The 19227-nt window shown below is 46.9% G+C and overlaps 1 protein-coding gene across 4 annotated transcripts in view; it reads left to right on the top strand.

Moving 5' to 3' along the window:
• The window catches only part of LOC115480696 (cytochrome P450 2F3-like), a 64422-nt gene that overhangs the window by 2066 nt on the left and 43129 nt on the right, over window positions 1-19227 (top strand). For 3 of the 4 annotated variants that reach the window (XM_030219545.1, XM_030219546.1, XM_030219544.1), the window contains exon 2: window positions 11076-11281. In XM_030219545.1, coding sequence (XP_030075405.1) covers window positions 11105-11281 — 177 coding nt within the window. In that variant the 5' untranslated portion in view covers window positions 11076-11104. Of the gene's footprint in view, window positions 1-11075; window positions 11282-19227 lie in introns of those variants that run through there. The other variant, XM_030219547.1, reaches the window with a different exon arrangement.

Here is a 19227-nt window from a genome sequence, read left to right as displayed (position 1 = left end):
CAACATGTTTCGGCAACACCTATCTGCTAACGGGATGGTTATCATTTCAAAATAAGCCTGGATACACAATGTGGAACCACCTATGCAAGGGAGACAAGAAAAAACAGAAACAAATTAGACATGAACTTAAATAATATTAAACAAACAACAATCAAGAACAAAACAAACAAAAATGAAATACGGGGGGAGGGGGGAAGGAGATCCAAGATGGCATGGGTGCCAGATTTTGGGCTGCTCTCAGTGGGGCTGATGAGTTTGATTTTTCTTTTTGATTTGTTACTTTTGATAAGGGCAATCATACAGAGGAAGATTTGAGAGGTGAATCTAATTACCTTGTTGCTTGGCCAGTCTTCTGTTCTGCAGTTCATGATTCCACCAGATTTGTCCAGAGTTGCTGAAGTTGTCCTTGCTGGTGGTGCGGAGAGGGGAAGCTCACCCTGCCTGGAGGATCTATCACTCAGCTAAAATAACTGACTTCTTTCATTGGCTTCTGCGAGTTCCCTGATGGGTAGGGGGAAGGGGGTTGAGGCTGCAGTGCTTGCTCCAAAAAATGACATGGTAAAATTGAGAGTAGAAAATAGTGCTATACTGAATAGCATATTTTACTATTTGGACAAATATGAATAATGAAAAATATTATTCAGCCGAACATGAATGCTGAATACAATTAATGGGTATTGAGCTTTAACATAACAAATAATAAAAGAAGCAACCTGAAACAAGAGATAAAGTGTTTATTTCAGTAGGATTTAGCATAGTAGAGCACTAGATCACTAATCGGCCGAATACAAGTAATGTATTCAGGGCACTATTTGGGATTGAATTGAACCAAATACGAATATTTGTTACAGCCCTAGTAGAAAGACATCCCAGCAGCAGTATTGTCAAACCAAGTTAGTCGTGAATGCTGTTGCCTTTGGGGGCAAGGCACGGGGGCCTCAAGAAGTACATCTGAACATCTACTGAAGGAAGACCTCAAAAGTGCAGGATAACAGAGTTGGAGTGACCAGCTGTGATCACATTGGAGTCTATTTGGCAGGCTATTGTTCTCTTTGAAGGTACTGTGGGGAATAAAGTAGAGAAACTGGAGAAGTCTGTGGACTCTGTGAAGACTCAGATGACTTCTCTAGAGAAGAAATTGGTGCGACAGATGGGATAGTTAAGTGTATCGGAAAAGAAGGTTGGAGATATCCAAAGAGCACAGTCTTAGTTGATTGGTGTTTGTGATAATATAGGGCTAGATTCTGTAGATGGTTCCCTAAGATAGGTTCCAAAATCATGCGCGCTAAGCTAGTATTCTGTAAAGGATGCCCTGTGCAGCAAGGGTGTAGCCAGACCTTACGGTGGGAGGGGGCCGGAGTCTGAGGTTGGGGGCACATTTTTAATGCCGCCCCCCACCGCTACGCTTTGCTTCTCCTCACCTCTCCCCCCCCCCCAACACCTCGTGCCTCCTCGCACTCCCCTTGCCTCCTTGCACCCCCCCCACCTCCTCACCTCGCAAACAAATACCTTTGCTGGTGGGGGGTCCCCAACCCCCGCCAGCCAAACCCTTCTTCAGCACCAGTCTCCGGCGCAGCCGTGCTCCTGCCCTGCTCTTCTTTCTTCTTGCCCCTCCTGTCCTGTGCACACTGATGCTCCTTCTCAGTTTCACGTAAAGGAGCGTCAGCGTGCACAGGACAGGAGGAGCAAGAGCAGGGCAGGAACGCGGCTGCGCCGGAGACGTGCGCTGAAGAAGGCTTCAGCTAGCGGGGGTTGGTGAACCCTGCCAGCCAAACCAGGGACCCGGACTAAATTTGCAGGAGCCCAGACCCCCGTGGCCCCCCGTAGCTACGCCCCTGCTGCGCAGAATGACTTATACAGATATTAGCTTAGCACGCATTATCACACCTAACTTTGAGTGCAAATGCATCTGCCAAAGGCTGATATGCTAGTGCACTACTGATGGCAGTTAGGCACGCAAATTCAGGCATTCTTTAACATCGTGTCTATTTTCAGAGAATGCCCCTGACCGGTCTATGCCCTTATGAGAAGAAATCCGCCCAAAGACGGAGAACTCAAAACGCCCCATGGTAAAAACAACAGTACAACAAAAAAAGTGGGAGGGTGACCAAGGATGCCAAAGACTGGAAGATGTATGTTGGTAAAAGGAGTTTATTGAAGTACGAAGACTCGACACAATGTTCTGTTTCAGCTGTTAGGCCTGCATCAGGAGTCCTCATGCAGGCCTAATGGCCGAAACACAACGTTGAGTCTTCGTACTTCAATAAACTCCTTTTACCAACATACATCTTCCAGTCTTTGGCATCCTTGGTCACCCCCCCCCCCCCTCCCCACACACACACACTTTTTTTGTTGTACCATCTATGCCCTTCCCATGGCCACTCCTCCTTTGGAATTGCCCACTATGTAATTTAGGTGCATATGTTACAGAATAGGACATAGAACAGATTAACGCGTAACTCCTGATTACTGCAGGGGCGTAGCTACGGGCGGGCCTGAGCGGGCCCAGGCCCATCCAATCTTGGCTCAGGCCCGCCCACCCAGTTTTAAGCGTGGTTGACTTAAAGCGCACACAGCAAAGCCAAAATCCGAAATACATGAAACCAATAATACATACTATGCAATTCAGGGTGATGAATGCAAAAATCTCTCTAAACATGAGCTTGTTGCAGTATGTGTCAGGTACCTACACAAAGGGGTAATAAAGGAAAGGGCAGTTGGATTTGTTGATGCTGCAGACATGACAGCAAATGGGATTTCTGATAAAATCATAAAAGTGCTTGAAGTGCTTGAATTAGTTATGTGTTGGCTTCAGCTTTGACGGAGCATCTGTGATGTCTGGAAACAAAGGGGGTGTTCATGACATTTTGACACGCACGTTTCAGCGGGCTGTTTATGTGCACTGTAATTCTCATCGCCTCAATCTGGTTCTCTGTACAGCATCTAAAGCATGTCCCTCTGTTAGCACATTTTTTGAAATTCTGAATTCCTTGCATGCTCATTTTTTGGAAGTACAGAAACAACTCCATCCTGATAGACAATGCCTTAAACTTGAACGATCAACAGACACAAGGTGGAGCTCAAAATCTGGCTCTGTGAAAAAATTATTGATGCTTTTTGATGCTATTCTTGAAGTACTTGCTGAATTTTCAAATGCTGCTGGACAGACAAAACTAGGTTCCCTATCTCTTCTACATCAGATAGAGACAAAGAAATTCTTATTTCTGGCAGTTACATTTGGGAAATTATTTGAAAGCAGTGATTTTGCCACGAAAGGACTACAGAGTGCGATGTTGTCTGTTACAGATTGCATTAATCTTAAAGAAGCTTTTGCTCAGTTTAGGGAGAACACATCAAATGACTTTGATAAAGTTCTTAAGTTAACAGAGGATCTCATGGAGAAATATGATATTGAAAAGTGGGATGTTTCTTCCTCTGGAAAGACAAAGCTACCTATAAAGTTTGGTGATTCATTGTTTTTTTTTCCACTTTGGCTAAATCTTCTTCTGTTCAAAGCAATGAAGATTTGAGACATCTGTGGAATGGGATAATTGACTGCCAGCTAAGCGGACTGAATAATCATTTTCAAGATGTTGCTTATGGAATGATGACTGCTTCTACTGCCTGTATGCCAACATCTGAGGCCTTTGGCCAAAGAGAGAGTCTACTGCCCCCATGCACTTTATATGGCATTACCATAGAGGAAGCTAAATTAACAGTGTTTGTTCAGCATCTAAAACGCAAAGTAGCAGAAGGCATACATTTTCCATCTTTAATCGAAGTACTAGATAACTGCAATGTGGACATTTTCTCAAATGTCAATGTCCTTTAAAGAGTACTTATCACTCTGCCAATGTCAACTTGCACTGTGGAATGACTGCTTTCAACTGTAAACAGGATCAAAACGGCATCAAGAGCCTCAATGCTCACCAGTCGCCTCCATAATCTGTCACTGTTATCATTTGAAAGAGAACTGTGTGATTCATTGGACTATGACAGAATTATTGATATATTCAACACCAAAAGACGGCGCCTCATTTTTTAGTGAGCATAGTTTCTCAACTTAATTTGCTAGCTACTATTATACAGCTTTGGAATTGTACATTAGCACCAAATTCAAATTTACTTTATCTAAAACATCACTAGTGGCTGCCCACGAGGTACTTTTATAAGCCTATATACAGAGAGGCTCTTAGCCTTTGAGAAGGCAGAGCTGACTATAGAGGATATACCTTTTGTCAATCCTAAGTACATACATAAGTACATAAGTATTGCCATACTGGGAAAGACCAAAGATCCATCGAGCCCAGCATACTGTTTCCAACAGTGGCCAATCCAGGTCACAGATACCCGGCAAGATCCCAAAAATATACAAAACATTTTATACTGCTTATCCCAGAAATAGTGGATTTTCCCCAAGTCCATTTAATAACGGTCTATGGACTTTTCCTTTAGGAAGCCGTCCAAACCTTTTTAAAACTCCACTAAGCTAACCGCCTTTACCACATTCTCCGGCAACGAATTCCAGAGTTTAATTACACACTGAGTGAAAACTTTTCTCCGATTCTTTTTAAATTTACTACATTGTAGCTTCATCGCATGCCCCCTAGTCCTAGTATTTTTGGAAAGCGTGAACAGATGCTTCACATCTACCCGTTCAACTCCACTCATTATTATATAGACCTCTGTCATATCTCCCCTCAGCCGCCTTTTCTCCAAGCTGAAGAGCCCTAGCCGCTTTAGCTTTTCCTCATAGGGAAGTTGTCCCATCCCCTTTATCATTTTCATCGCCCTTCTCTGCACCTTTTCTAATTCCACTATATCTTTTTTGAGATGCGGCGACCAGCATTGAACACAATATTCGAGGTGCGGTCTCACCATGGAGCGATACAAAGGCATTATAACATCCTCATTTTTGTTTTCCATTCCTTTCCTAATAATACCTAACATTCTATTTGCTTTCTTAGCCGCAGCAGCACACTGAGCAGAAGGTTTCAACGTATCATCAACGACGACACCTAGATCCCTTTCTTGGTCCGTGACTCCTAACGTGGAACCTTGCATGACATAGCTATAATTCGGGTTCCTCTTTCCCACATGCATCACTTTGCACTTGCTCACATTAAACATCATCTGTCTAATTAGACATGTGCTCCTTATTTAAACTGTATTTGATTTTTTTTCTTTGTCTCACTACACCAAACACATATGTAAAAAATGTTTTTTATCCCTCAACACAATATGCATTCCATATTATGCACTTACTGTTTTTGTATTAACTGCTCTATTCTTTTTAAATAGTTACACTTCTTGAGTGCATGTAACCACACCTGTACTCTCTACATTTGATAAGTAAGAGATGGATTTGTTCTAGTTTTTATTTTAAACTTTTTTTTTTTTTACAAATCAAGTTTGATATATATATAGTGCCCACCCATATTAGCTCTGGGCCCAGCCAGAATGTCAGGTCTGGCTGCTGCACTGGATTACTGCCAATTAAATGTGTGTTAATGCCAATAATTATCACCTAAAATTGCACCCCCAACTTTGGGAGTAAAATTTGAGAAGTAAAACTTTAGTTTATTAGCAAGTACCATACACAGTTTGAATTGTTACTCCCAACTTTGGGCAATCTATATAGAATCCGGGAGATAAAGCAAAAGCTGGAGATTTTTGAGAATAGATTGAAACATCTGAATATAAGGATTTGAATTTTCTTTGCTCACCTAATACAGATCCTAGGGAATTTTTCAACAAATATCCACAGTATTGGAGGTCTTAAAAATTCCTGCAGAAGAGCGCCCATCTTTTCATAATTTGTATTATCTTCCGCTCAGTGGCATACCAAGGGGGGGCAGTGGGGGCGGTCTGCCCCGGGTGCACGCCGCTGGGGGGTGCTGCGGCGCGCGCCTGTCGGCTCCGAGTTTGCTACGCTAAATTCTCTCATTCGCTGCAGCTCCCTCCCTCTGTCCCGGAACAGGTTACTTCCTGTTCCGGAGCAGAGGGAGGGAGCTGCAGCGAACGAGAGAATTTAGCGTAGCGAACTCGGAGCCAACAGGCACGTGCCGCGGCACCCCCCCCAGCGGCGTGCACCCAGGGGGGTGTCATTTCGCCGGGGGAGGGGAGGTGTCACTTTGCGGGGGGGGGGGCGCATCGGCGATCCGCCCCGGGTGTCGTCGAGGCTAGGAACGCCACTGCTTCCGCTTAAGTAGAAAAAGACTATTGCTTGTAGCGGGAGTATTGAAGAAGAGAGTAAGAAGGAAGTGATGAATGTTCTAGACATATCAGCTTTGCTTGAGACTTCTGAGAATCTGATGTATCAAGCAACCCTACTTTTTTCTCTAGTCTTTAAGATAAGCACTGGATAATTCATTTCTTTTTGCATAATTAATCAGCAGAGTTTATGGGTCAATGTGCGTGGTGTTCTCCTCATTTTTCAATGGAGACACAGAGGAGCAGGAAACTTCCTTCAGCTCCCTCAAGAAGATTAAGGGGAAATGGATGAATATTTTTCTTTAATATCCTGCAAAATGTTTGGTTAAAATTATTACCCCCTCCCCCTTTTAAAAAGCCGCATTAGTGGCTGCTGGTGCGGTAATGCTGACAGCCCATTCATTTTGAATGGGTTATGTCGGCGTTGCCTCACAGCAGCTGTTAGCATGGCTTTGTAAAAGGGGGGAAGGGGTTTAATGTGAAATATATTTTTTGAATGCATAGCCTAAAAGAAGTTCTATACAGACAGAGAGGGGCATTTTCGAACGGGGCCAGCCATCTCCAAGGGCGCCCATCTCCGAGGACGGCGCCGTGAATGGGGCGGGGCCAACCGTAGTTTCGAACGAGATGGCCGGCCATCTTTCATTTCGATAATACGGTTGGGGCCGGCCAAATGTCAGAGATGGCCGGCCTCGGTTTTTGCCGATAATGGAAACCAAGGCCGGCCATCTCAAACCCGGCCAAATCCAAGGCATCTGGTCGTGGGAGGAGCCAGCATCTGTAGTGCACTGGTTCCCCTGACATGCCAGGACACCAACCGGGCACCCTAGGGGGCACTTCTAAAAATTACAAAAAAACATTAAAATAGCTACCAGGTGCATAGCTCCCTTACAATGGGTGCTAAGCCCTCCCCCCCAAAACCCACTCCCCACAACTCTACACCATTACCATAGCCCTTATGGGTGAAGGGGGGCACCTACATGTGGGTACAGTGGGTTTGGGGGGGGGGTTGGAGGGCTCCCATTTACCACCACAAGTGCAACAGGTAGGGGGGGATGGGCCTGGGTCCACCTGCCTGAAGTGCACTGCACCCACTAAACACTGCTCCAGGGACCTGCATACTGCTGTCAGGGAGCTGGGTATGACATTTGAGGCTGACATAGAGGCTGGCAAAAAAAGTTTTTAAAGTTGTTTTTTTCAGGGTGGGTGGGAGGGGGTTAGTGACCACCGGGGGAGTCAGGGGAGATCATCTGGTCAGTTCAGGCACTTTTTTGGGACTTGGACCTGAAAAAAAAGGGACCAAGTAAAGTCGGCCAAATGCTCGTCAGGGCCGGCTTTCTTTTTTCCATTATCGGGCGAAGCCGGCCATCTCGTACCATGCCCCCGTCCTGCCCGCCTTCTGTACCCTGCCAACACGCCCCCTTGAAGTTTGGCCGGCTCCGTGACGGACTGCAGTTGAGGCCGGCCAAAATCGGCTTTCGATTATGCCGATTTCGCCGGCCTTGAGAGATGGCCAGCCATCTCCCGATTTGTATCGGAAGATGGCCGGCCTTATCTTTCGAAAATAAGCTGGATAGTAACATAGGGGGTATTTTCGATATGACATCCAAGTCCAATTGTAGACATTTTGCTGAAAACATCTAAAATTCTCATACTGAACATAGCAATTTTGAAACTAGAAAAAAAAGTCTATTTTTTTTGTTGTGGTTTCAAAAGTCGCTATTTTCCAGATACTTATGTGCTCAGTTTCCATTTTTAGTACTGTGTTGTTTTGAATGTAGGTGTTAAATGTATTTGCCCTTTGGAAGGCTTGTTTAGTGAAGCTCTGAAAGGTTGTCTCATCTTGCCCCTACCCCTCCCCGGTCCCCACCACCTTGGGAGTGACGATGTTATAGGTGGTCCATCTCAGTTTTTTCTCCTGGGGCCCATTCACTTCTAGCTACATCACTGGTCAAGCACTTGCTGGAAACTGTAGCACCTGACGATTATTATTTATAATTTAGATTAATGTAGCTTTGCTTAGCCTACTTGCTGGCTAGTGTTCCAGCTTTCTTACTGCTTTGCTGTATGTTGGTTGGTAATTGCAGCTGATTTTGCCTTTCTTCTTTTTTTGCGTGAACAGAGATAAGCAATAGGGGTATACCAGCCAAAAAAAAAAAGGTTCGTCTTTCTTTAAAATTAATTTTGCCCAGTTTTCAGGCATTTTATTTTTGTTAATTTCACCTATTTGTTTTATAGGAAAGCATTGCATGCATGCAAAAACCTTTTAAAGCATGCAAATCGGATATGCGTGTGCCAATTCTTCGGTATATGAGCATATAAAAGATTTGCATTCATGCAAATTTTAAGGCACTCGAAAGAATTGAATGTGTGCCCATGGAGGGCCTCTTTTATCAAGCCACACTAATGGCTCCCATGTAGTAATGCTGACAAAGCCCATTCACTTTGAAAGGGCTCTGTTGGCATTGCCACGCAAGAACAGCTAGCATGGCTTGATAAAAGAGGCCCTTAGTAAGCAATCAGCAACACTGGTTCAGTTGAGATAGGAAGGATAAATGCTCAGAAAATAAGCCAGGGATACAAAGGACACTCTGCTCTCTCTAGATCCAAATGAAAAGTGGATTATTTCATTTGTAGAGTTATTAGATGTCTCCCAGATCTTCGTGGACAAGCTAAGGATTTACAGCTTTATTTTCTTAGGAAAGGCAGAATGAACAACCTGGCCATAATGCATTCTCTGTTAACACTGCCAGTTGTTTGGGGACTTCAGGAACTTCATAAACATATGGGGGTAACAGAAATGAAGGGAAACTCGCTTCAAGCCTGTGTACCACAACAATAATCCACAAACGAGTCTATACGTTCAACAGGGTAAAAAAGAAAAAAGGGGGGGAAGACCTCAGAAAAGGTGACACACAGCAAGACTGTTGGAATTTTTCAAACATAGAACATCACCGTGGCTTCTTTAATCATCGGTCTCAAAAAACCCCAATCCACCCTATGTGTGGATTCACAACGTGCAAATTTTTGTTTCTTTTTTGGATTTTGCTAAAGTGTGCTTAAACAACAGGATTGCAGAGTCTTAAAAAAAGAAAAGAAAAAAAACCACTTAGCTGGCTGCAGCGTCTTGGGCAGGCATCCACACCCAATGACCCGTTTCACTGAGGGGCTTCTTCAGGGGATAAGGACGCCAACTCCTAGCTGGCAGTCGCTGCTCCAGTAGATCTCAACAAAGACTCGATAGGTCTGCCTCGCTCAAGGCTCAGAGCTGCAGCCAGCTAAGTGGCCATGTGGCAAGTGGTTCACTTACCGCACAGCCATTTCTTAAAAAAAAAAAAGACAGCCTTTTACCCGCTGCGGTAAAAGCAGGCCTCAGCACGCATCTAAAACATGCACTGACACCAGCGCAGACCCCCTTTTACCGCAGCTTAGTAAAAGGGGCCCTTAATGATAAAGAAAAGTCAATGGCAGGCATAAATGGACGTGCCTAAGATCAGCAAGCAATGCATGTATCCCACAGTATTCTATAAGTTGTGTGCATCATTGGAAGACACACCTATGTCTTGCCAATGGTCTTCTAAAGGTGTCTCAAAAGTTCTTTATTGTAGGTGGAACTAGACTGGACACGGGCCATGTTGGAGTCTGAAAAGATGTAACAAAGGGGCGCTTTTACAGAGCGGCAGTAAACCCAACACGGACTTATCGCTCGCTCTTCCAGGACTACCGCCAGCTGAACGCTGCCACAGGTGGTAGTCCCGCCCAGAGCGTGAGCCATTTCCGGGGGAAAAAGAAAACCCCCAGAATTAGCTGTGTGTGGTGATAACCCAGCGGTAATTGGGCATTGCACGCCGCCTGGTTACTGCCAGGTTAGCACAGGAGCCTTTATCGCCACCTCAATGGGTGGCAGTAAGGCCTCCTCGCTGTATGGCCATGCTGTAAGAGTTCTTCCACCATGTGCCCATGTTATTTTAGGGGGGGGGCTTTTACCGGCTGTGGAAAAAAGGGCCCTGGCTTAGTAAAAGGACCCCAAAATGTCTATAAAATCTAATGAACTTGAAATCCTGAAAACTGACATAAGTGAGTGTTGTTTTTTTTTTTTTTTTTTTTTGGGGGGGGGATTTTTTTTGTAGTCAAGTCAGGAAGGATACCACAGATTGCCTACCACAATTTTTCAGTTACAACTTGCAGGATTGCAAGATGATTAGATTTTATAGACAACGCTTTGTGATATTTTCTCAGACTCCAGAAGCAGGCTGATAGGCCAAAACACAGCCCATGTTGAGTCTAATCTCTAGTCAGAAAACAAAAACAAGAGGAGGAGACACAAAAGTCTCAAAAGTCCTTTACTGTAGGTGAAATATTGTTCTTCTATTGTTCCCTTTTCCAATGGTCCACCCATGCTCTGCCTAGGTGTAAACCACCTTTGCAATTACACACTGTGCCACTTATGTGCACCCTAAGGAAAGTAAAAAGGAGGAAAGCAAATTACCTCACGCAACCGTGAGTAACACAACAAAAAAAGTGAGGCAGATCCAAAGAGGATGTCAAAATGTGTGAGAAACTTTATTGTGAAAGTCATAGGAACAACTGGTGGTGTGGTTAATGCTTAGGGCACTTGAGTAAATAAATAGCACTTTTTTTCTATACTTATACAGTGGCGTGTCATTTTTTTAATTGTCCTGATAGCATAGAGCACATGTTGTATACAGCTAATAGCACTATAAAATCTAATCAACTTGAAATCCTGAGACCGGACATAACGTGATAAGTCAAAGTCTAAAGCTTGTTCCAGAATCTATAAACAGTAAGAAGGGATTCTCTTTTGTTTGATAACTGACACTGAATTGGATTCTATGTTGCAGGTTAAAACACATCTCAGTTCCCCTCCAGGATGGATTTCAATGTTGTGTTGATTCTCTTGCTGATTGCTTGCATCTCCTACTTGATCATGGTGTATGCAAAAATGCTGCAGAAAAGGGGTCAGCTCCCCCCTGGCCCTGTCCCCCTGCCAATTGTAGGCAACTTGCTGCAGGTGAACTCTGATAACTTCGCCCAATCTCTGATCGCAGTAAGTATAATTTCTTAATTCCCCGCCAAGATGTAATACATCGAGATTTGAGTGAGTAGTTAATAAATTTTGTGCATACTACATGGATAAAATATGGTGCCCCTAGCCAATGGTTTCACTAGGAAATAAAATCAGTTATGTCATTTGCATATTGTATTTTTGTTTTTTGCTGTAATCAACATAAGACAGTGTGGTGCTGTATTGGCAGAAAACGGATGCTTAAAATAAAAAACACAGTTTTTTTTCTAGATGCACATAATGGGGCCAATGGTCAGCTGGTGGGAGGCAGCCCGTATATGTGCAGCAGTCAGCGCTGATTCTGGACTGCTATTTATGAAATCCTATTTGCTTGCTAAACTTAGCCAGTCAGCGCTGAATATTGAAGGTCATCACGCCAAGCATTACCAAAAGCCTTGAAAACTATGTACGACCACCTAAACTTCCGGAAAAAAATAAAAACTAACCTGTTTAAAAAGGCATACCCTACCAATCCAACATAAATGCCAGATCTCTGCAACACAAGAAAACTAAAGTACATAATGGACATAACACAACTCAAGTAGACAACAATGATGATCCAGAGTTAGTAATGCTGGTAAAAGCCATCTGTACTGTAATGGTCTTTAAAAAAGACCTTTGTTCTAAAATGTAAGCCGGATCACTCGCATGAGCGTCTGAGCAGTGCAGTTAAAGAAGCCATCGTTGTTGTCTACTTAAGTATTTAGACTCCTGATGTAGGCCTTTCGGCCGAAACACAACGCTGTGTCGAGTCAATACACTACTTAATAAAATTTGGTTCATCTTCACTGTGATCCAGTCTCTGGGCCTCCTGGTTTTTTTACCCACTTCTTTGTTTGTTTTGTGATATATCCATGGGTCTTCTATGAGTTCTCTACTGGCATGTGTATTTGCACCACGTTTCAGCTGATGCAAATGGCTGCACTGAAAGTTAGGGATGATTCTCGGGTGTAAGCGCTATTCTATACACTGCACTTAGGGGCCCTTTTACAAAGGGGCAGTAAGCTCAACATGGGCTCACCGCTCTCTAAAAGGGAAGTACCGTTGGGCTACTGCAGCAGCCCGACGGTAGTTCCCACCCCCAACGCACGCCATTTCCGGTGCTACTTAAGTATTTTTATGTTTGAAGCGCCGGTATGTACCCGGCAGTAGTCAGGCAGTGCCATGCTGCCTGGTTACCACCAGGGAAATGCAGGAGCCCTTACCACCACCTCAATGGGTGACGGTAAGTGCTCCCACCCGAAACGTCCATTTCTTTAAATAAAAAAATTCTGCCTTTTACATGCTTTGGTAAGAGGGGGCCTTGGCGCATGTCAAAAACACGCGCCAAAGCCAGCACAGGCCCCGTTTTGCCACAGCTTCGTAAAAGATCCCCTTAACTTTAAGTGTGGTTTATAGAAAAATGCTCTTTTTGGCATCATATGTAGAATCTAGCCCTAAGTGATTTATTTTATTTTATTTTATTTTTTGTTACATTTGTACCCCGCGCTTTCCCACTCATGGCAGGTGCACTGTGTATAAAATAGTGCCTCCAATAGATTAAAGGGAAAGGAGTAGAGGTAATCTGCAAACTAAGGGCCCCTTCTACTAAACTGATAGCGATTCCTAGCGCGGCAATGCTGGCAAAGCCCATTTACTTGGAATCGGTGGCGCGGTTGGGTAAAAGAGACCCTAAGTAGCAACATCAAAAGCTGGACATCATTAAAACAATGTGAAGGAAAAATGACATTATAATGTAAGTGACAAGGTCATCGGACCTCTTATAGCGCACAGCTATTTCAAGTCCAAGACCTAGAATAAAAGTTCAAATCATTTGTCATTTTTTGAAATGCTCTAATGTTTATATGGAAATTTTTGTACAAACTACCAAAAACATTTTGTATTGAGGATATATAGAGGGGCATTATCGATCGTGGACGCCCATCTCTAAGGGCGCCCATCTCCGAGGACAGCGCCGCGAACGAGCGGGGCCAACTGTATTTTCGAAATGAGATGGCCGGCCATCTTTCATTTCGATAATAGGGTTGGGGCCGCCCAAATGTCAGAGATGGCCGGGTTTGAGATGGCCGGCCTCGGTTTTTGCCCATAATGGAAACCAAGGCCGGCCATCTCAACCCCGGCCAAATCCAAGGCATTTGGGCATGGGAGGGGCCAGCATTTGTAGTGCACTGGTCCCCCTGACATCCCAGGACACCAACCGGGCACCCTAGGGGGCACTTCTAAAAATAAAAAATAAAAATAAAAAAGAGCTCTCAGCTGCATAGTTCCCTTACCTTGGGTGCTGAGCCCCTCAAATCCCCCCCAAAACCTACTCCCCACAAATCTACACCATTACCATAGCCCTTATGGATGAAGGGGGGCACCTACATGGGGGTACAGTGGGTTTTGTGGGGGGTTGGAGGGTTCCCATTTACCAGCACAAGTGTAACAGGTGGAGGGGGGTGGGCCTGGGTCCCCCTGCCTGAAGTCCACTGCACCCACTAAAACTGTTCCAGGGACCTGTATGCGATGGACTTGAATATGACATTGGAGGCTGGCAAAAAAAAAGTTTTTAAAGTTGTTTTTTTGAGGGTGGGAGGGGGTTAGTGACCACTGAGGGAGTCAGGGGAGGTCATCCCCGATTCCCTCCGGTGGTCATCTGGTCAGTTCGGGCACTTTTTTGGGACTTGGACCTGAAAAAAAAGGGGCCAAATTCTCACCAGGGACGCCCTTCTTTTTCCCATTATCAGGCAAAGCCGGCCATCTCAAAGCACGCCCTCGTCCCGCCCCATCCCACCTTCGCTACACTACTGACACACCCCCTTGAAGTTTGGCCGCCTCCGAGACGGAAAGCAGTTGAAGCCGGCCAAAATTGGCTTTCGATTATATCGATTTGGCGGGCTTCAGGAGATCGCCGGCCATCTCCCGATTTCTGTCAGAAGATGGCCGGCGATCTCCTTCTAAAATAAGATGGACAATGTACTACAAAATTGCCTTAAATTGGCATCATGTTGGGTGTAATAAGCTGTTACATCACTGGCTCTTCTGGAGCAAAATAAGTGGTTGCTTTTCACATTATGTTGTATTGCTTGTATTTAACATTCAATTGTATATATTTTTTGATAAATAAAATGTATTTGTTACCTTAGTTCAGGCACAGTGGAGGAAGAATGATTGACCTTATACTTGTAGGCTGGGGCTGTAAGAGGTCCAGTGGCCTGTCTCAAATAAATGTCTGATGCCTGCCTGTTACCTTTTTACTATTACTATTCTGGCGATTTGGCTATAATTTTTTACAGTCTTTGTCAAGAAGGGTTCCCGCCTTTTTTTCTGCCTAAATTTAGATGCCAGCATATACAATTGCCTTTCATACTTTTTCATTAAATTAAATTAATATACTTATGTTGATGCTTAGAAAGTTCCTGCTAGTGATCCTGAGTAGAACGAGAGGACATGAAATGAGATTGAAGGGGGGCAGACTCAAGAAAAATGTCAGGAAGTATTTTTTTCACGGAGAGAGTAGTGGATGCTTGGAGAACTCTTTTTATTGAAAAAAAGAAACTAAAAACAAATTACACACATGAAAAAACAACCAACCCTCCCCTCACATCCCCCATCAACATCCTACCTATACACAAACAACCTACCTATATACAAACCCCCCTCCCCCACATGATAATACATTAAATTTATCTACCAAATACCCCAGGGTCCCCCAAACCCCTGCAAACAGCCAACTGAAAGCCCCTCATGGTGGTTTTAGCCTGACATGTTTCCACCACCTTGCGGATTTCTCCACCCCCTTCTCCACCCTTTCCCACTTTGCCGCTTCCTGCACCGCCCTCACCACATCCCAGCTGACGTTTTCCACCGACCGGACGTCCTGGTGCAGGGAGACCCCACACCGCGCTATCCAGAGGCAGTATCGGAGTATCACTGATATCAGAAAGCGTGTCTCCGGATCCAAGCGCCCTACTTTTACAGATGGACCGTACACCCAGTCCGCATAGGTGTACCGACGGAAACTGGGGATCTGCAACAGAGAGGAAACCCGGTCAGAAACTTGGACCGAAAATTGGCATTTCTGCAGGAAATGCTCCATTGTTTCCTCGACCCCAGCACATTCCCCCCTTGGACATCCCCTGTCCTGCACTTTCCGATCTTTCAAGTTGGCTCTCACATACAGTTTACCATGAAAGGACAGCCACGCAATGTCTGTGTATTTCACAAGGATCCGGTCAGATGTAATCAACCGCAACCCCTGCTTTAACACTGGGTTTGGCGCATCCCGCAGCGCTAGGGGCGCTGAAAACATCTGTGATCGAACCCTCTCCATCCAAACCCCCCGCTGTCCTTCTTTCACCTCTGCCACTGACACCCCCCACACCCTCACCAGCTTCACCAGGGTCTTGCAATAGCCTACCCTCCCCGGGGCCCCCTTCCGCAGAGCTACTACCCTTCCCCCTTGCTGCCATAGGTCCCAGTACCTGCTCCACCATTGCAGAACACTCCGTGCCCACCCCAGGGGCTCCTGCCCAACCGCCCTGCCCAAATTAAACTGCAGGAACAGCGCACTGAAGAACAGGACCGGGTTTACCATTCCCACCCCCCCACCCCCCTCCTTCCTGGGCAGATATGTAACATTACGCTTCACTGGGTTCATCCTGTTTCCCCAGAGCAACTGGAAAAACACGCTATATAGGGCTGTATAGCGGCTTTCCGGCAACAAGCAGATGTAGCTAACAAATAAAAACAAGGGAATTAGATGAGTCTTTATCAACTGGACCCGCTCCCCCATCGACATTCTCCACCCCTTCCATCTGTCTACCCGTGCCCTGGCTTCTTGGAGACACTTATCCCAGTTGTATAACCTATAATCCCCCTGGTCAAAATAAATCCCCAGAACCCTGAGCCACTCCCCTGGCGCTGGAAACTGACCACCCAACTCAAATTGGTGCCCTTGATCTTCCCCAACCCACAGGCTATTCGATTTTTGAAAATTGACCCTCGATGCTGTGACCTGTGAGTAATCCTGGATCAGCTCCTGCAGTCTTCCTCCCTCCCTTTGGTCCGCCACCCACACTGTGACGTCGTCTGCATATGCCACGACCCTCAGCTGACTACCTTCCCCTACCTCCACACCTTGCAGTCCCTGCGCCCCTCCCTTCTCCACCCGTCTTATAAAAGGGTCGATGGCATATGCATACAACAGCGGGCTCAGCGGACACCCCTGCCGCACCCCTGCCCCCACCGTAAACCCCTTCCCCCTCCACCCATTTACCAAGGGGAAACACCCAGCCTGCCTATACAGCAGATGCAGCTGCTCTACCCACCCCTTCGGGAACCCATAGTGTTCTAGAATTCTCCACAGGACATCCCATTGCACTCTGTCAAATGCTTTATCCTGGTCAAGCGTCACCACCAACCGACCATTCACCCCTCCCTACTGTGTTCAACTCCCTCCCGTACCCATGCTGCTGCTTCCAGGACCCCTCTGCCCTTAACCCCGCATGCTTGGGAGGCCGCTGCCTCATCCTTTGAAAAAGCATTCTTGCGAAAATCTTCCGATCGGTGTTGAGCAGCGCTATCGGCCGCCAATTGGCCAGCAGCGACGAGTCCTTCCCTTTGCTCAACAAAATCAGAGCTGCTTCTGTCAGGGACCTGGGGAGGGAACCCTCCGAACGAGCTGCCTCCCATACCTTCAACAAGATCGGCCCCAGTTGCGCCTTAAAGGCCTGATAAAACTCGGTCGGCAGCCCGTCCGGCCCCGGCGAGGTCTTCTTGTGGAGTGCCTCAATGGCTTCTTCCACCTCCTGCACAGTCCATGGTTGCAAAAGGCCCTGGAGCTGGGGTCCCCAATCCCCTATCCCTGGGGTCCCTTCCACATAGCTCTCCATCTGCTCTTTATCTATCTGCTGGGCCGAGAGGAATGCTTCAAAGTAATCCCCTACTACACCTAAAATCCCCTCCTTGGAATCCTGAAGGATCCCTCGTGTGTCGCGCACTCCCTCAACCATCCTATGGTCCCTCCTCTCCCTACAACAGGCAAAGGGATCCGGGCTAACCATCTTCCCGAAATCTCGTTCATACACCAATGAGGTGTAACGATTGTACTGCACCTTTTCCAGGAGCTCTTGGAGTTCCCTTATTTCCACCTCACTCCCCCCCCTGAGAAATTAATCTATCCCTCTTCTGTTTCACCGCCAGACCCAGCTTCGTCCTTTCCCTACCCTCCCTTCTCGCCTGCCTCAAAAAAACCCCCCGTGTGCGTCTTTTCACCGTGTCCCACCACCCACCAATCGATGAAAATGCTCCTTGTACTGTAACCTGGTCGTCCAAAAACCCAAGAAATTCCTCCCGTACCTGCCTGTTACTTAACCACTTTAAGTTCAGCCTCCACAACCCTCTCCCTGGCCTCTGTACTCCCGCTCCCCCCACCTGAAGGAGAACCATATGGTGGTCCGAAAAGTCCACATCCACAATCTTTGGGCCCCCCAGACCAACCCCTTTCCTCACCAAGAAGCGATCTATTCTGCTCTTGCACTGTCCTCTAAAGAATGTGAACCCCTCCTGCCCCTCACAAAACTCCACATGTGCGTCAACCAACCCCGCCTCCCGCATAATCCTCGCCAGTCTCACCCCATCATAGCTCACCTGCATTGACCATCCCCCACTATCCATTTTCCTCAATATAGTGTTGAAATCCCCACCCCAGACTACCTGGCGTGAGGTGTACAGGTAGGGCCGAATTTTCCCAAAAAGGAGTACCCTTTCCCTCTTACTCTGGGGCCCGTACACGTTGACCACCCTCAACGCTCTTCCCTCCCAAATCACATCTACCACTAGACATCTCCCCACCCCCAACTCCACCACCCTCTGGATATTCACCCGGTGCGTCTTAAATAAAAGTCCCACTCCCCCATACCTGTCCCCCGCCAACCCCCACACCGAGGGTCCCCACCTCCAGGCCCGTCTCGCCTGCCTGATCTTTTCCAGAGACGTCAGCCGGGTTTCCTGTATCAGGAAACAATCCGCCCGGACCCGCGCAAACCTGTCATACGCCAAGCATTGCGCCTTTGGGGAGGAGATACTGGCCACATTAAGGGTAGCAAATGTTAATACAAGTCCCGCCATTCTCATGGAGAGTAACCGAGCTGCTCAACACCTTCTATACTCTGTACCCGAACCTCCTGATGTTCCCCCTTCGCACCCTGAGACAGGTCCTCTTCCGTGCGGCCATCGTCCTCCCCCACCCGATCCCCTTCCCCCCCCCCACCAGTCCCACCTGTACCTCCCCCTCCCCTCCCCCTTTCTTCCTTCCTTTCTTCTTCTTTGTGCTATCCAATCCCACTTCCTTACCCCTCACCCTCCCTTTCCCCTTCCCTCAACCTCACCCCCTAACTCCTCCTCTAGGTCCTCCCTGTCCTCCAAAACCTCCTCCAATTCCACTCTGTCCCCCCACTCATACACTTGGGCCCACGCCCCCTGCACAACCCCCTCGGCCTTCCTCTTACTCCCCTTCCCTCGCCCATCCCTTCCACCCTCCCCTCCCCCTGCCTCCTCTCTCCCCCCTCCCTCTTCCCTACTGCCCTGAACCTCCCCTCCCTTCTTCCGACTCCCTGTACTTCCCACCTGAACCTCTTCATATTTCCTTTTGCCTTCTGCTGTCCCCCCTGCCTCTGCTCCCTCCTCCATCAACTCCACCCTCGTCCCCTCCATCTGTTCGCCCTCCTCACCCTCAGCCCCCCCATCCTCCTCTCCTAACACCTGATATCTATTCCCCCCCCTCGCCCCCTGCTGCGGCACCTCCCCGCCTACCGCCCGTGTCCCCCCCTTTCTAGACTTCCTCCTCCTCTGTGGAACTCGCACCCAATCCCCCTCCTGCTCCTCCCCTGATGCTCCTTCCTGCCTCCCCTCCCCTTCTCCTACCAGCTCCTCCCTGCCCAGCA

The sequence above is a fragment of the Microcaecilia unicolor genome, chromosome 11 (assembly GCF_901765095.1).
Source record: "Microcaecilia unicolor chromosome 11, aMicUni1.1, whole genome shotgun sequence".
NCBI lineage: Eukaryota > Metazoa > Chordata > Amphibia > Gymnophiona > Siphonopidae > Microcaecilia > Microcaecilia unicolor.
This window is presented reverse-complemented; position numbering and strand designations above follow the sequence as displayed.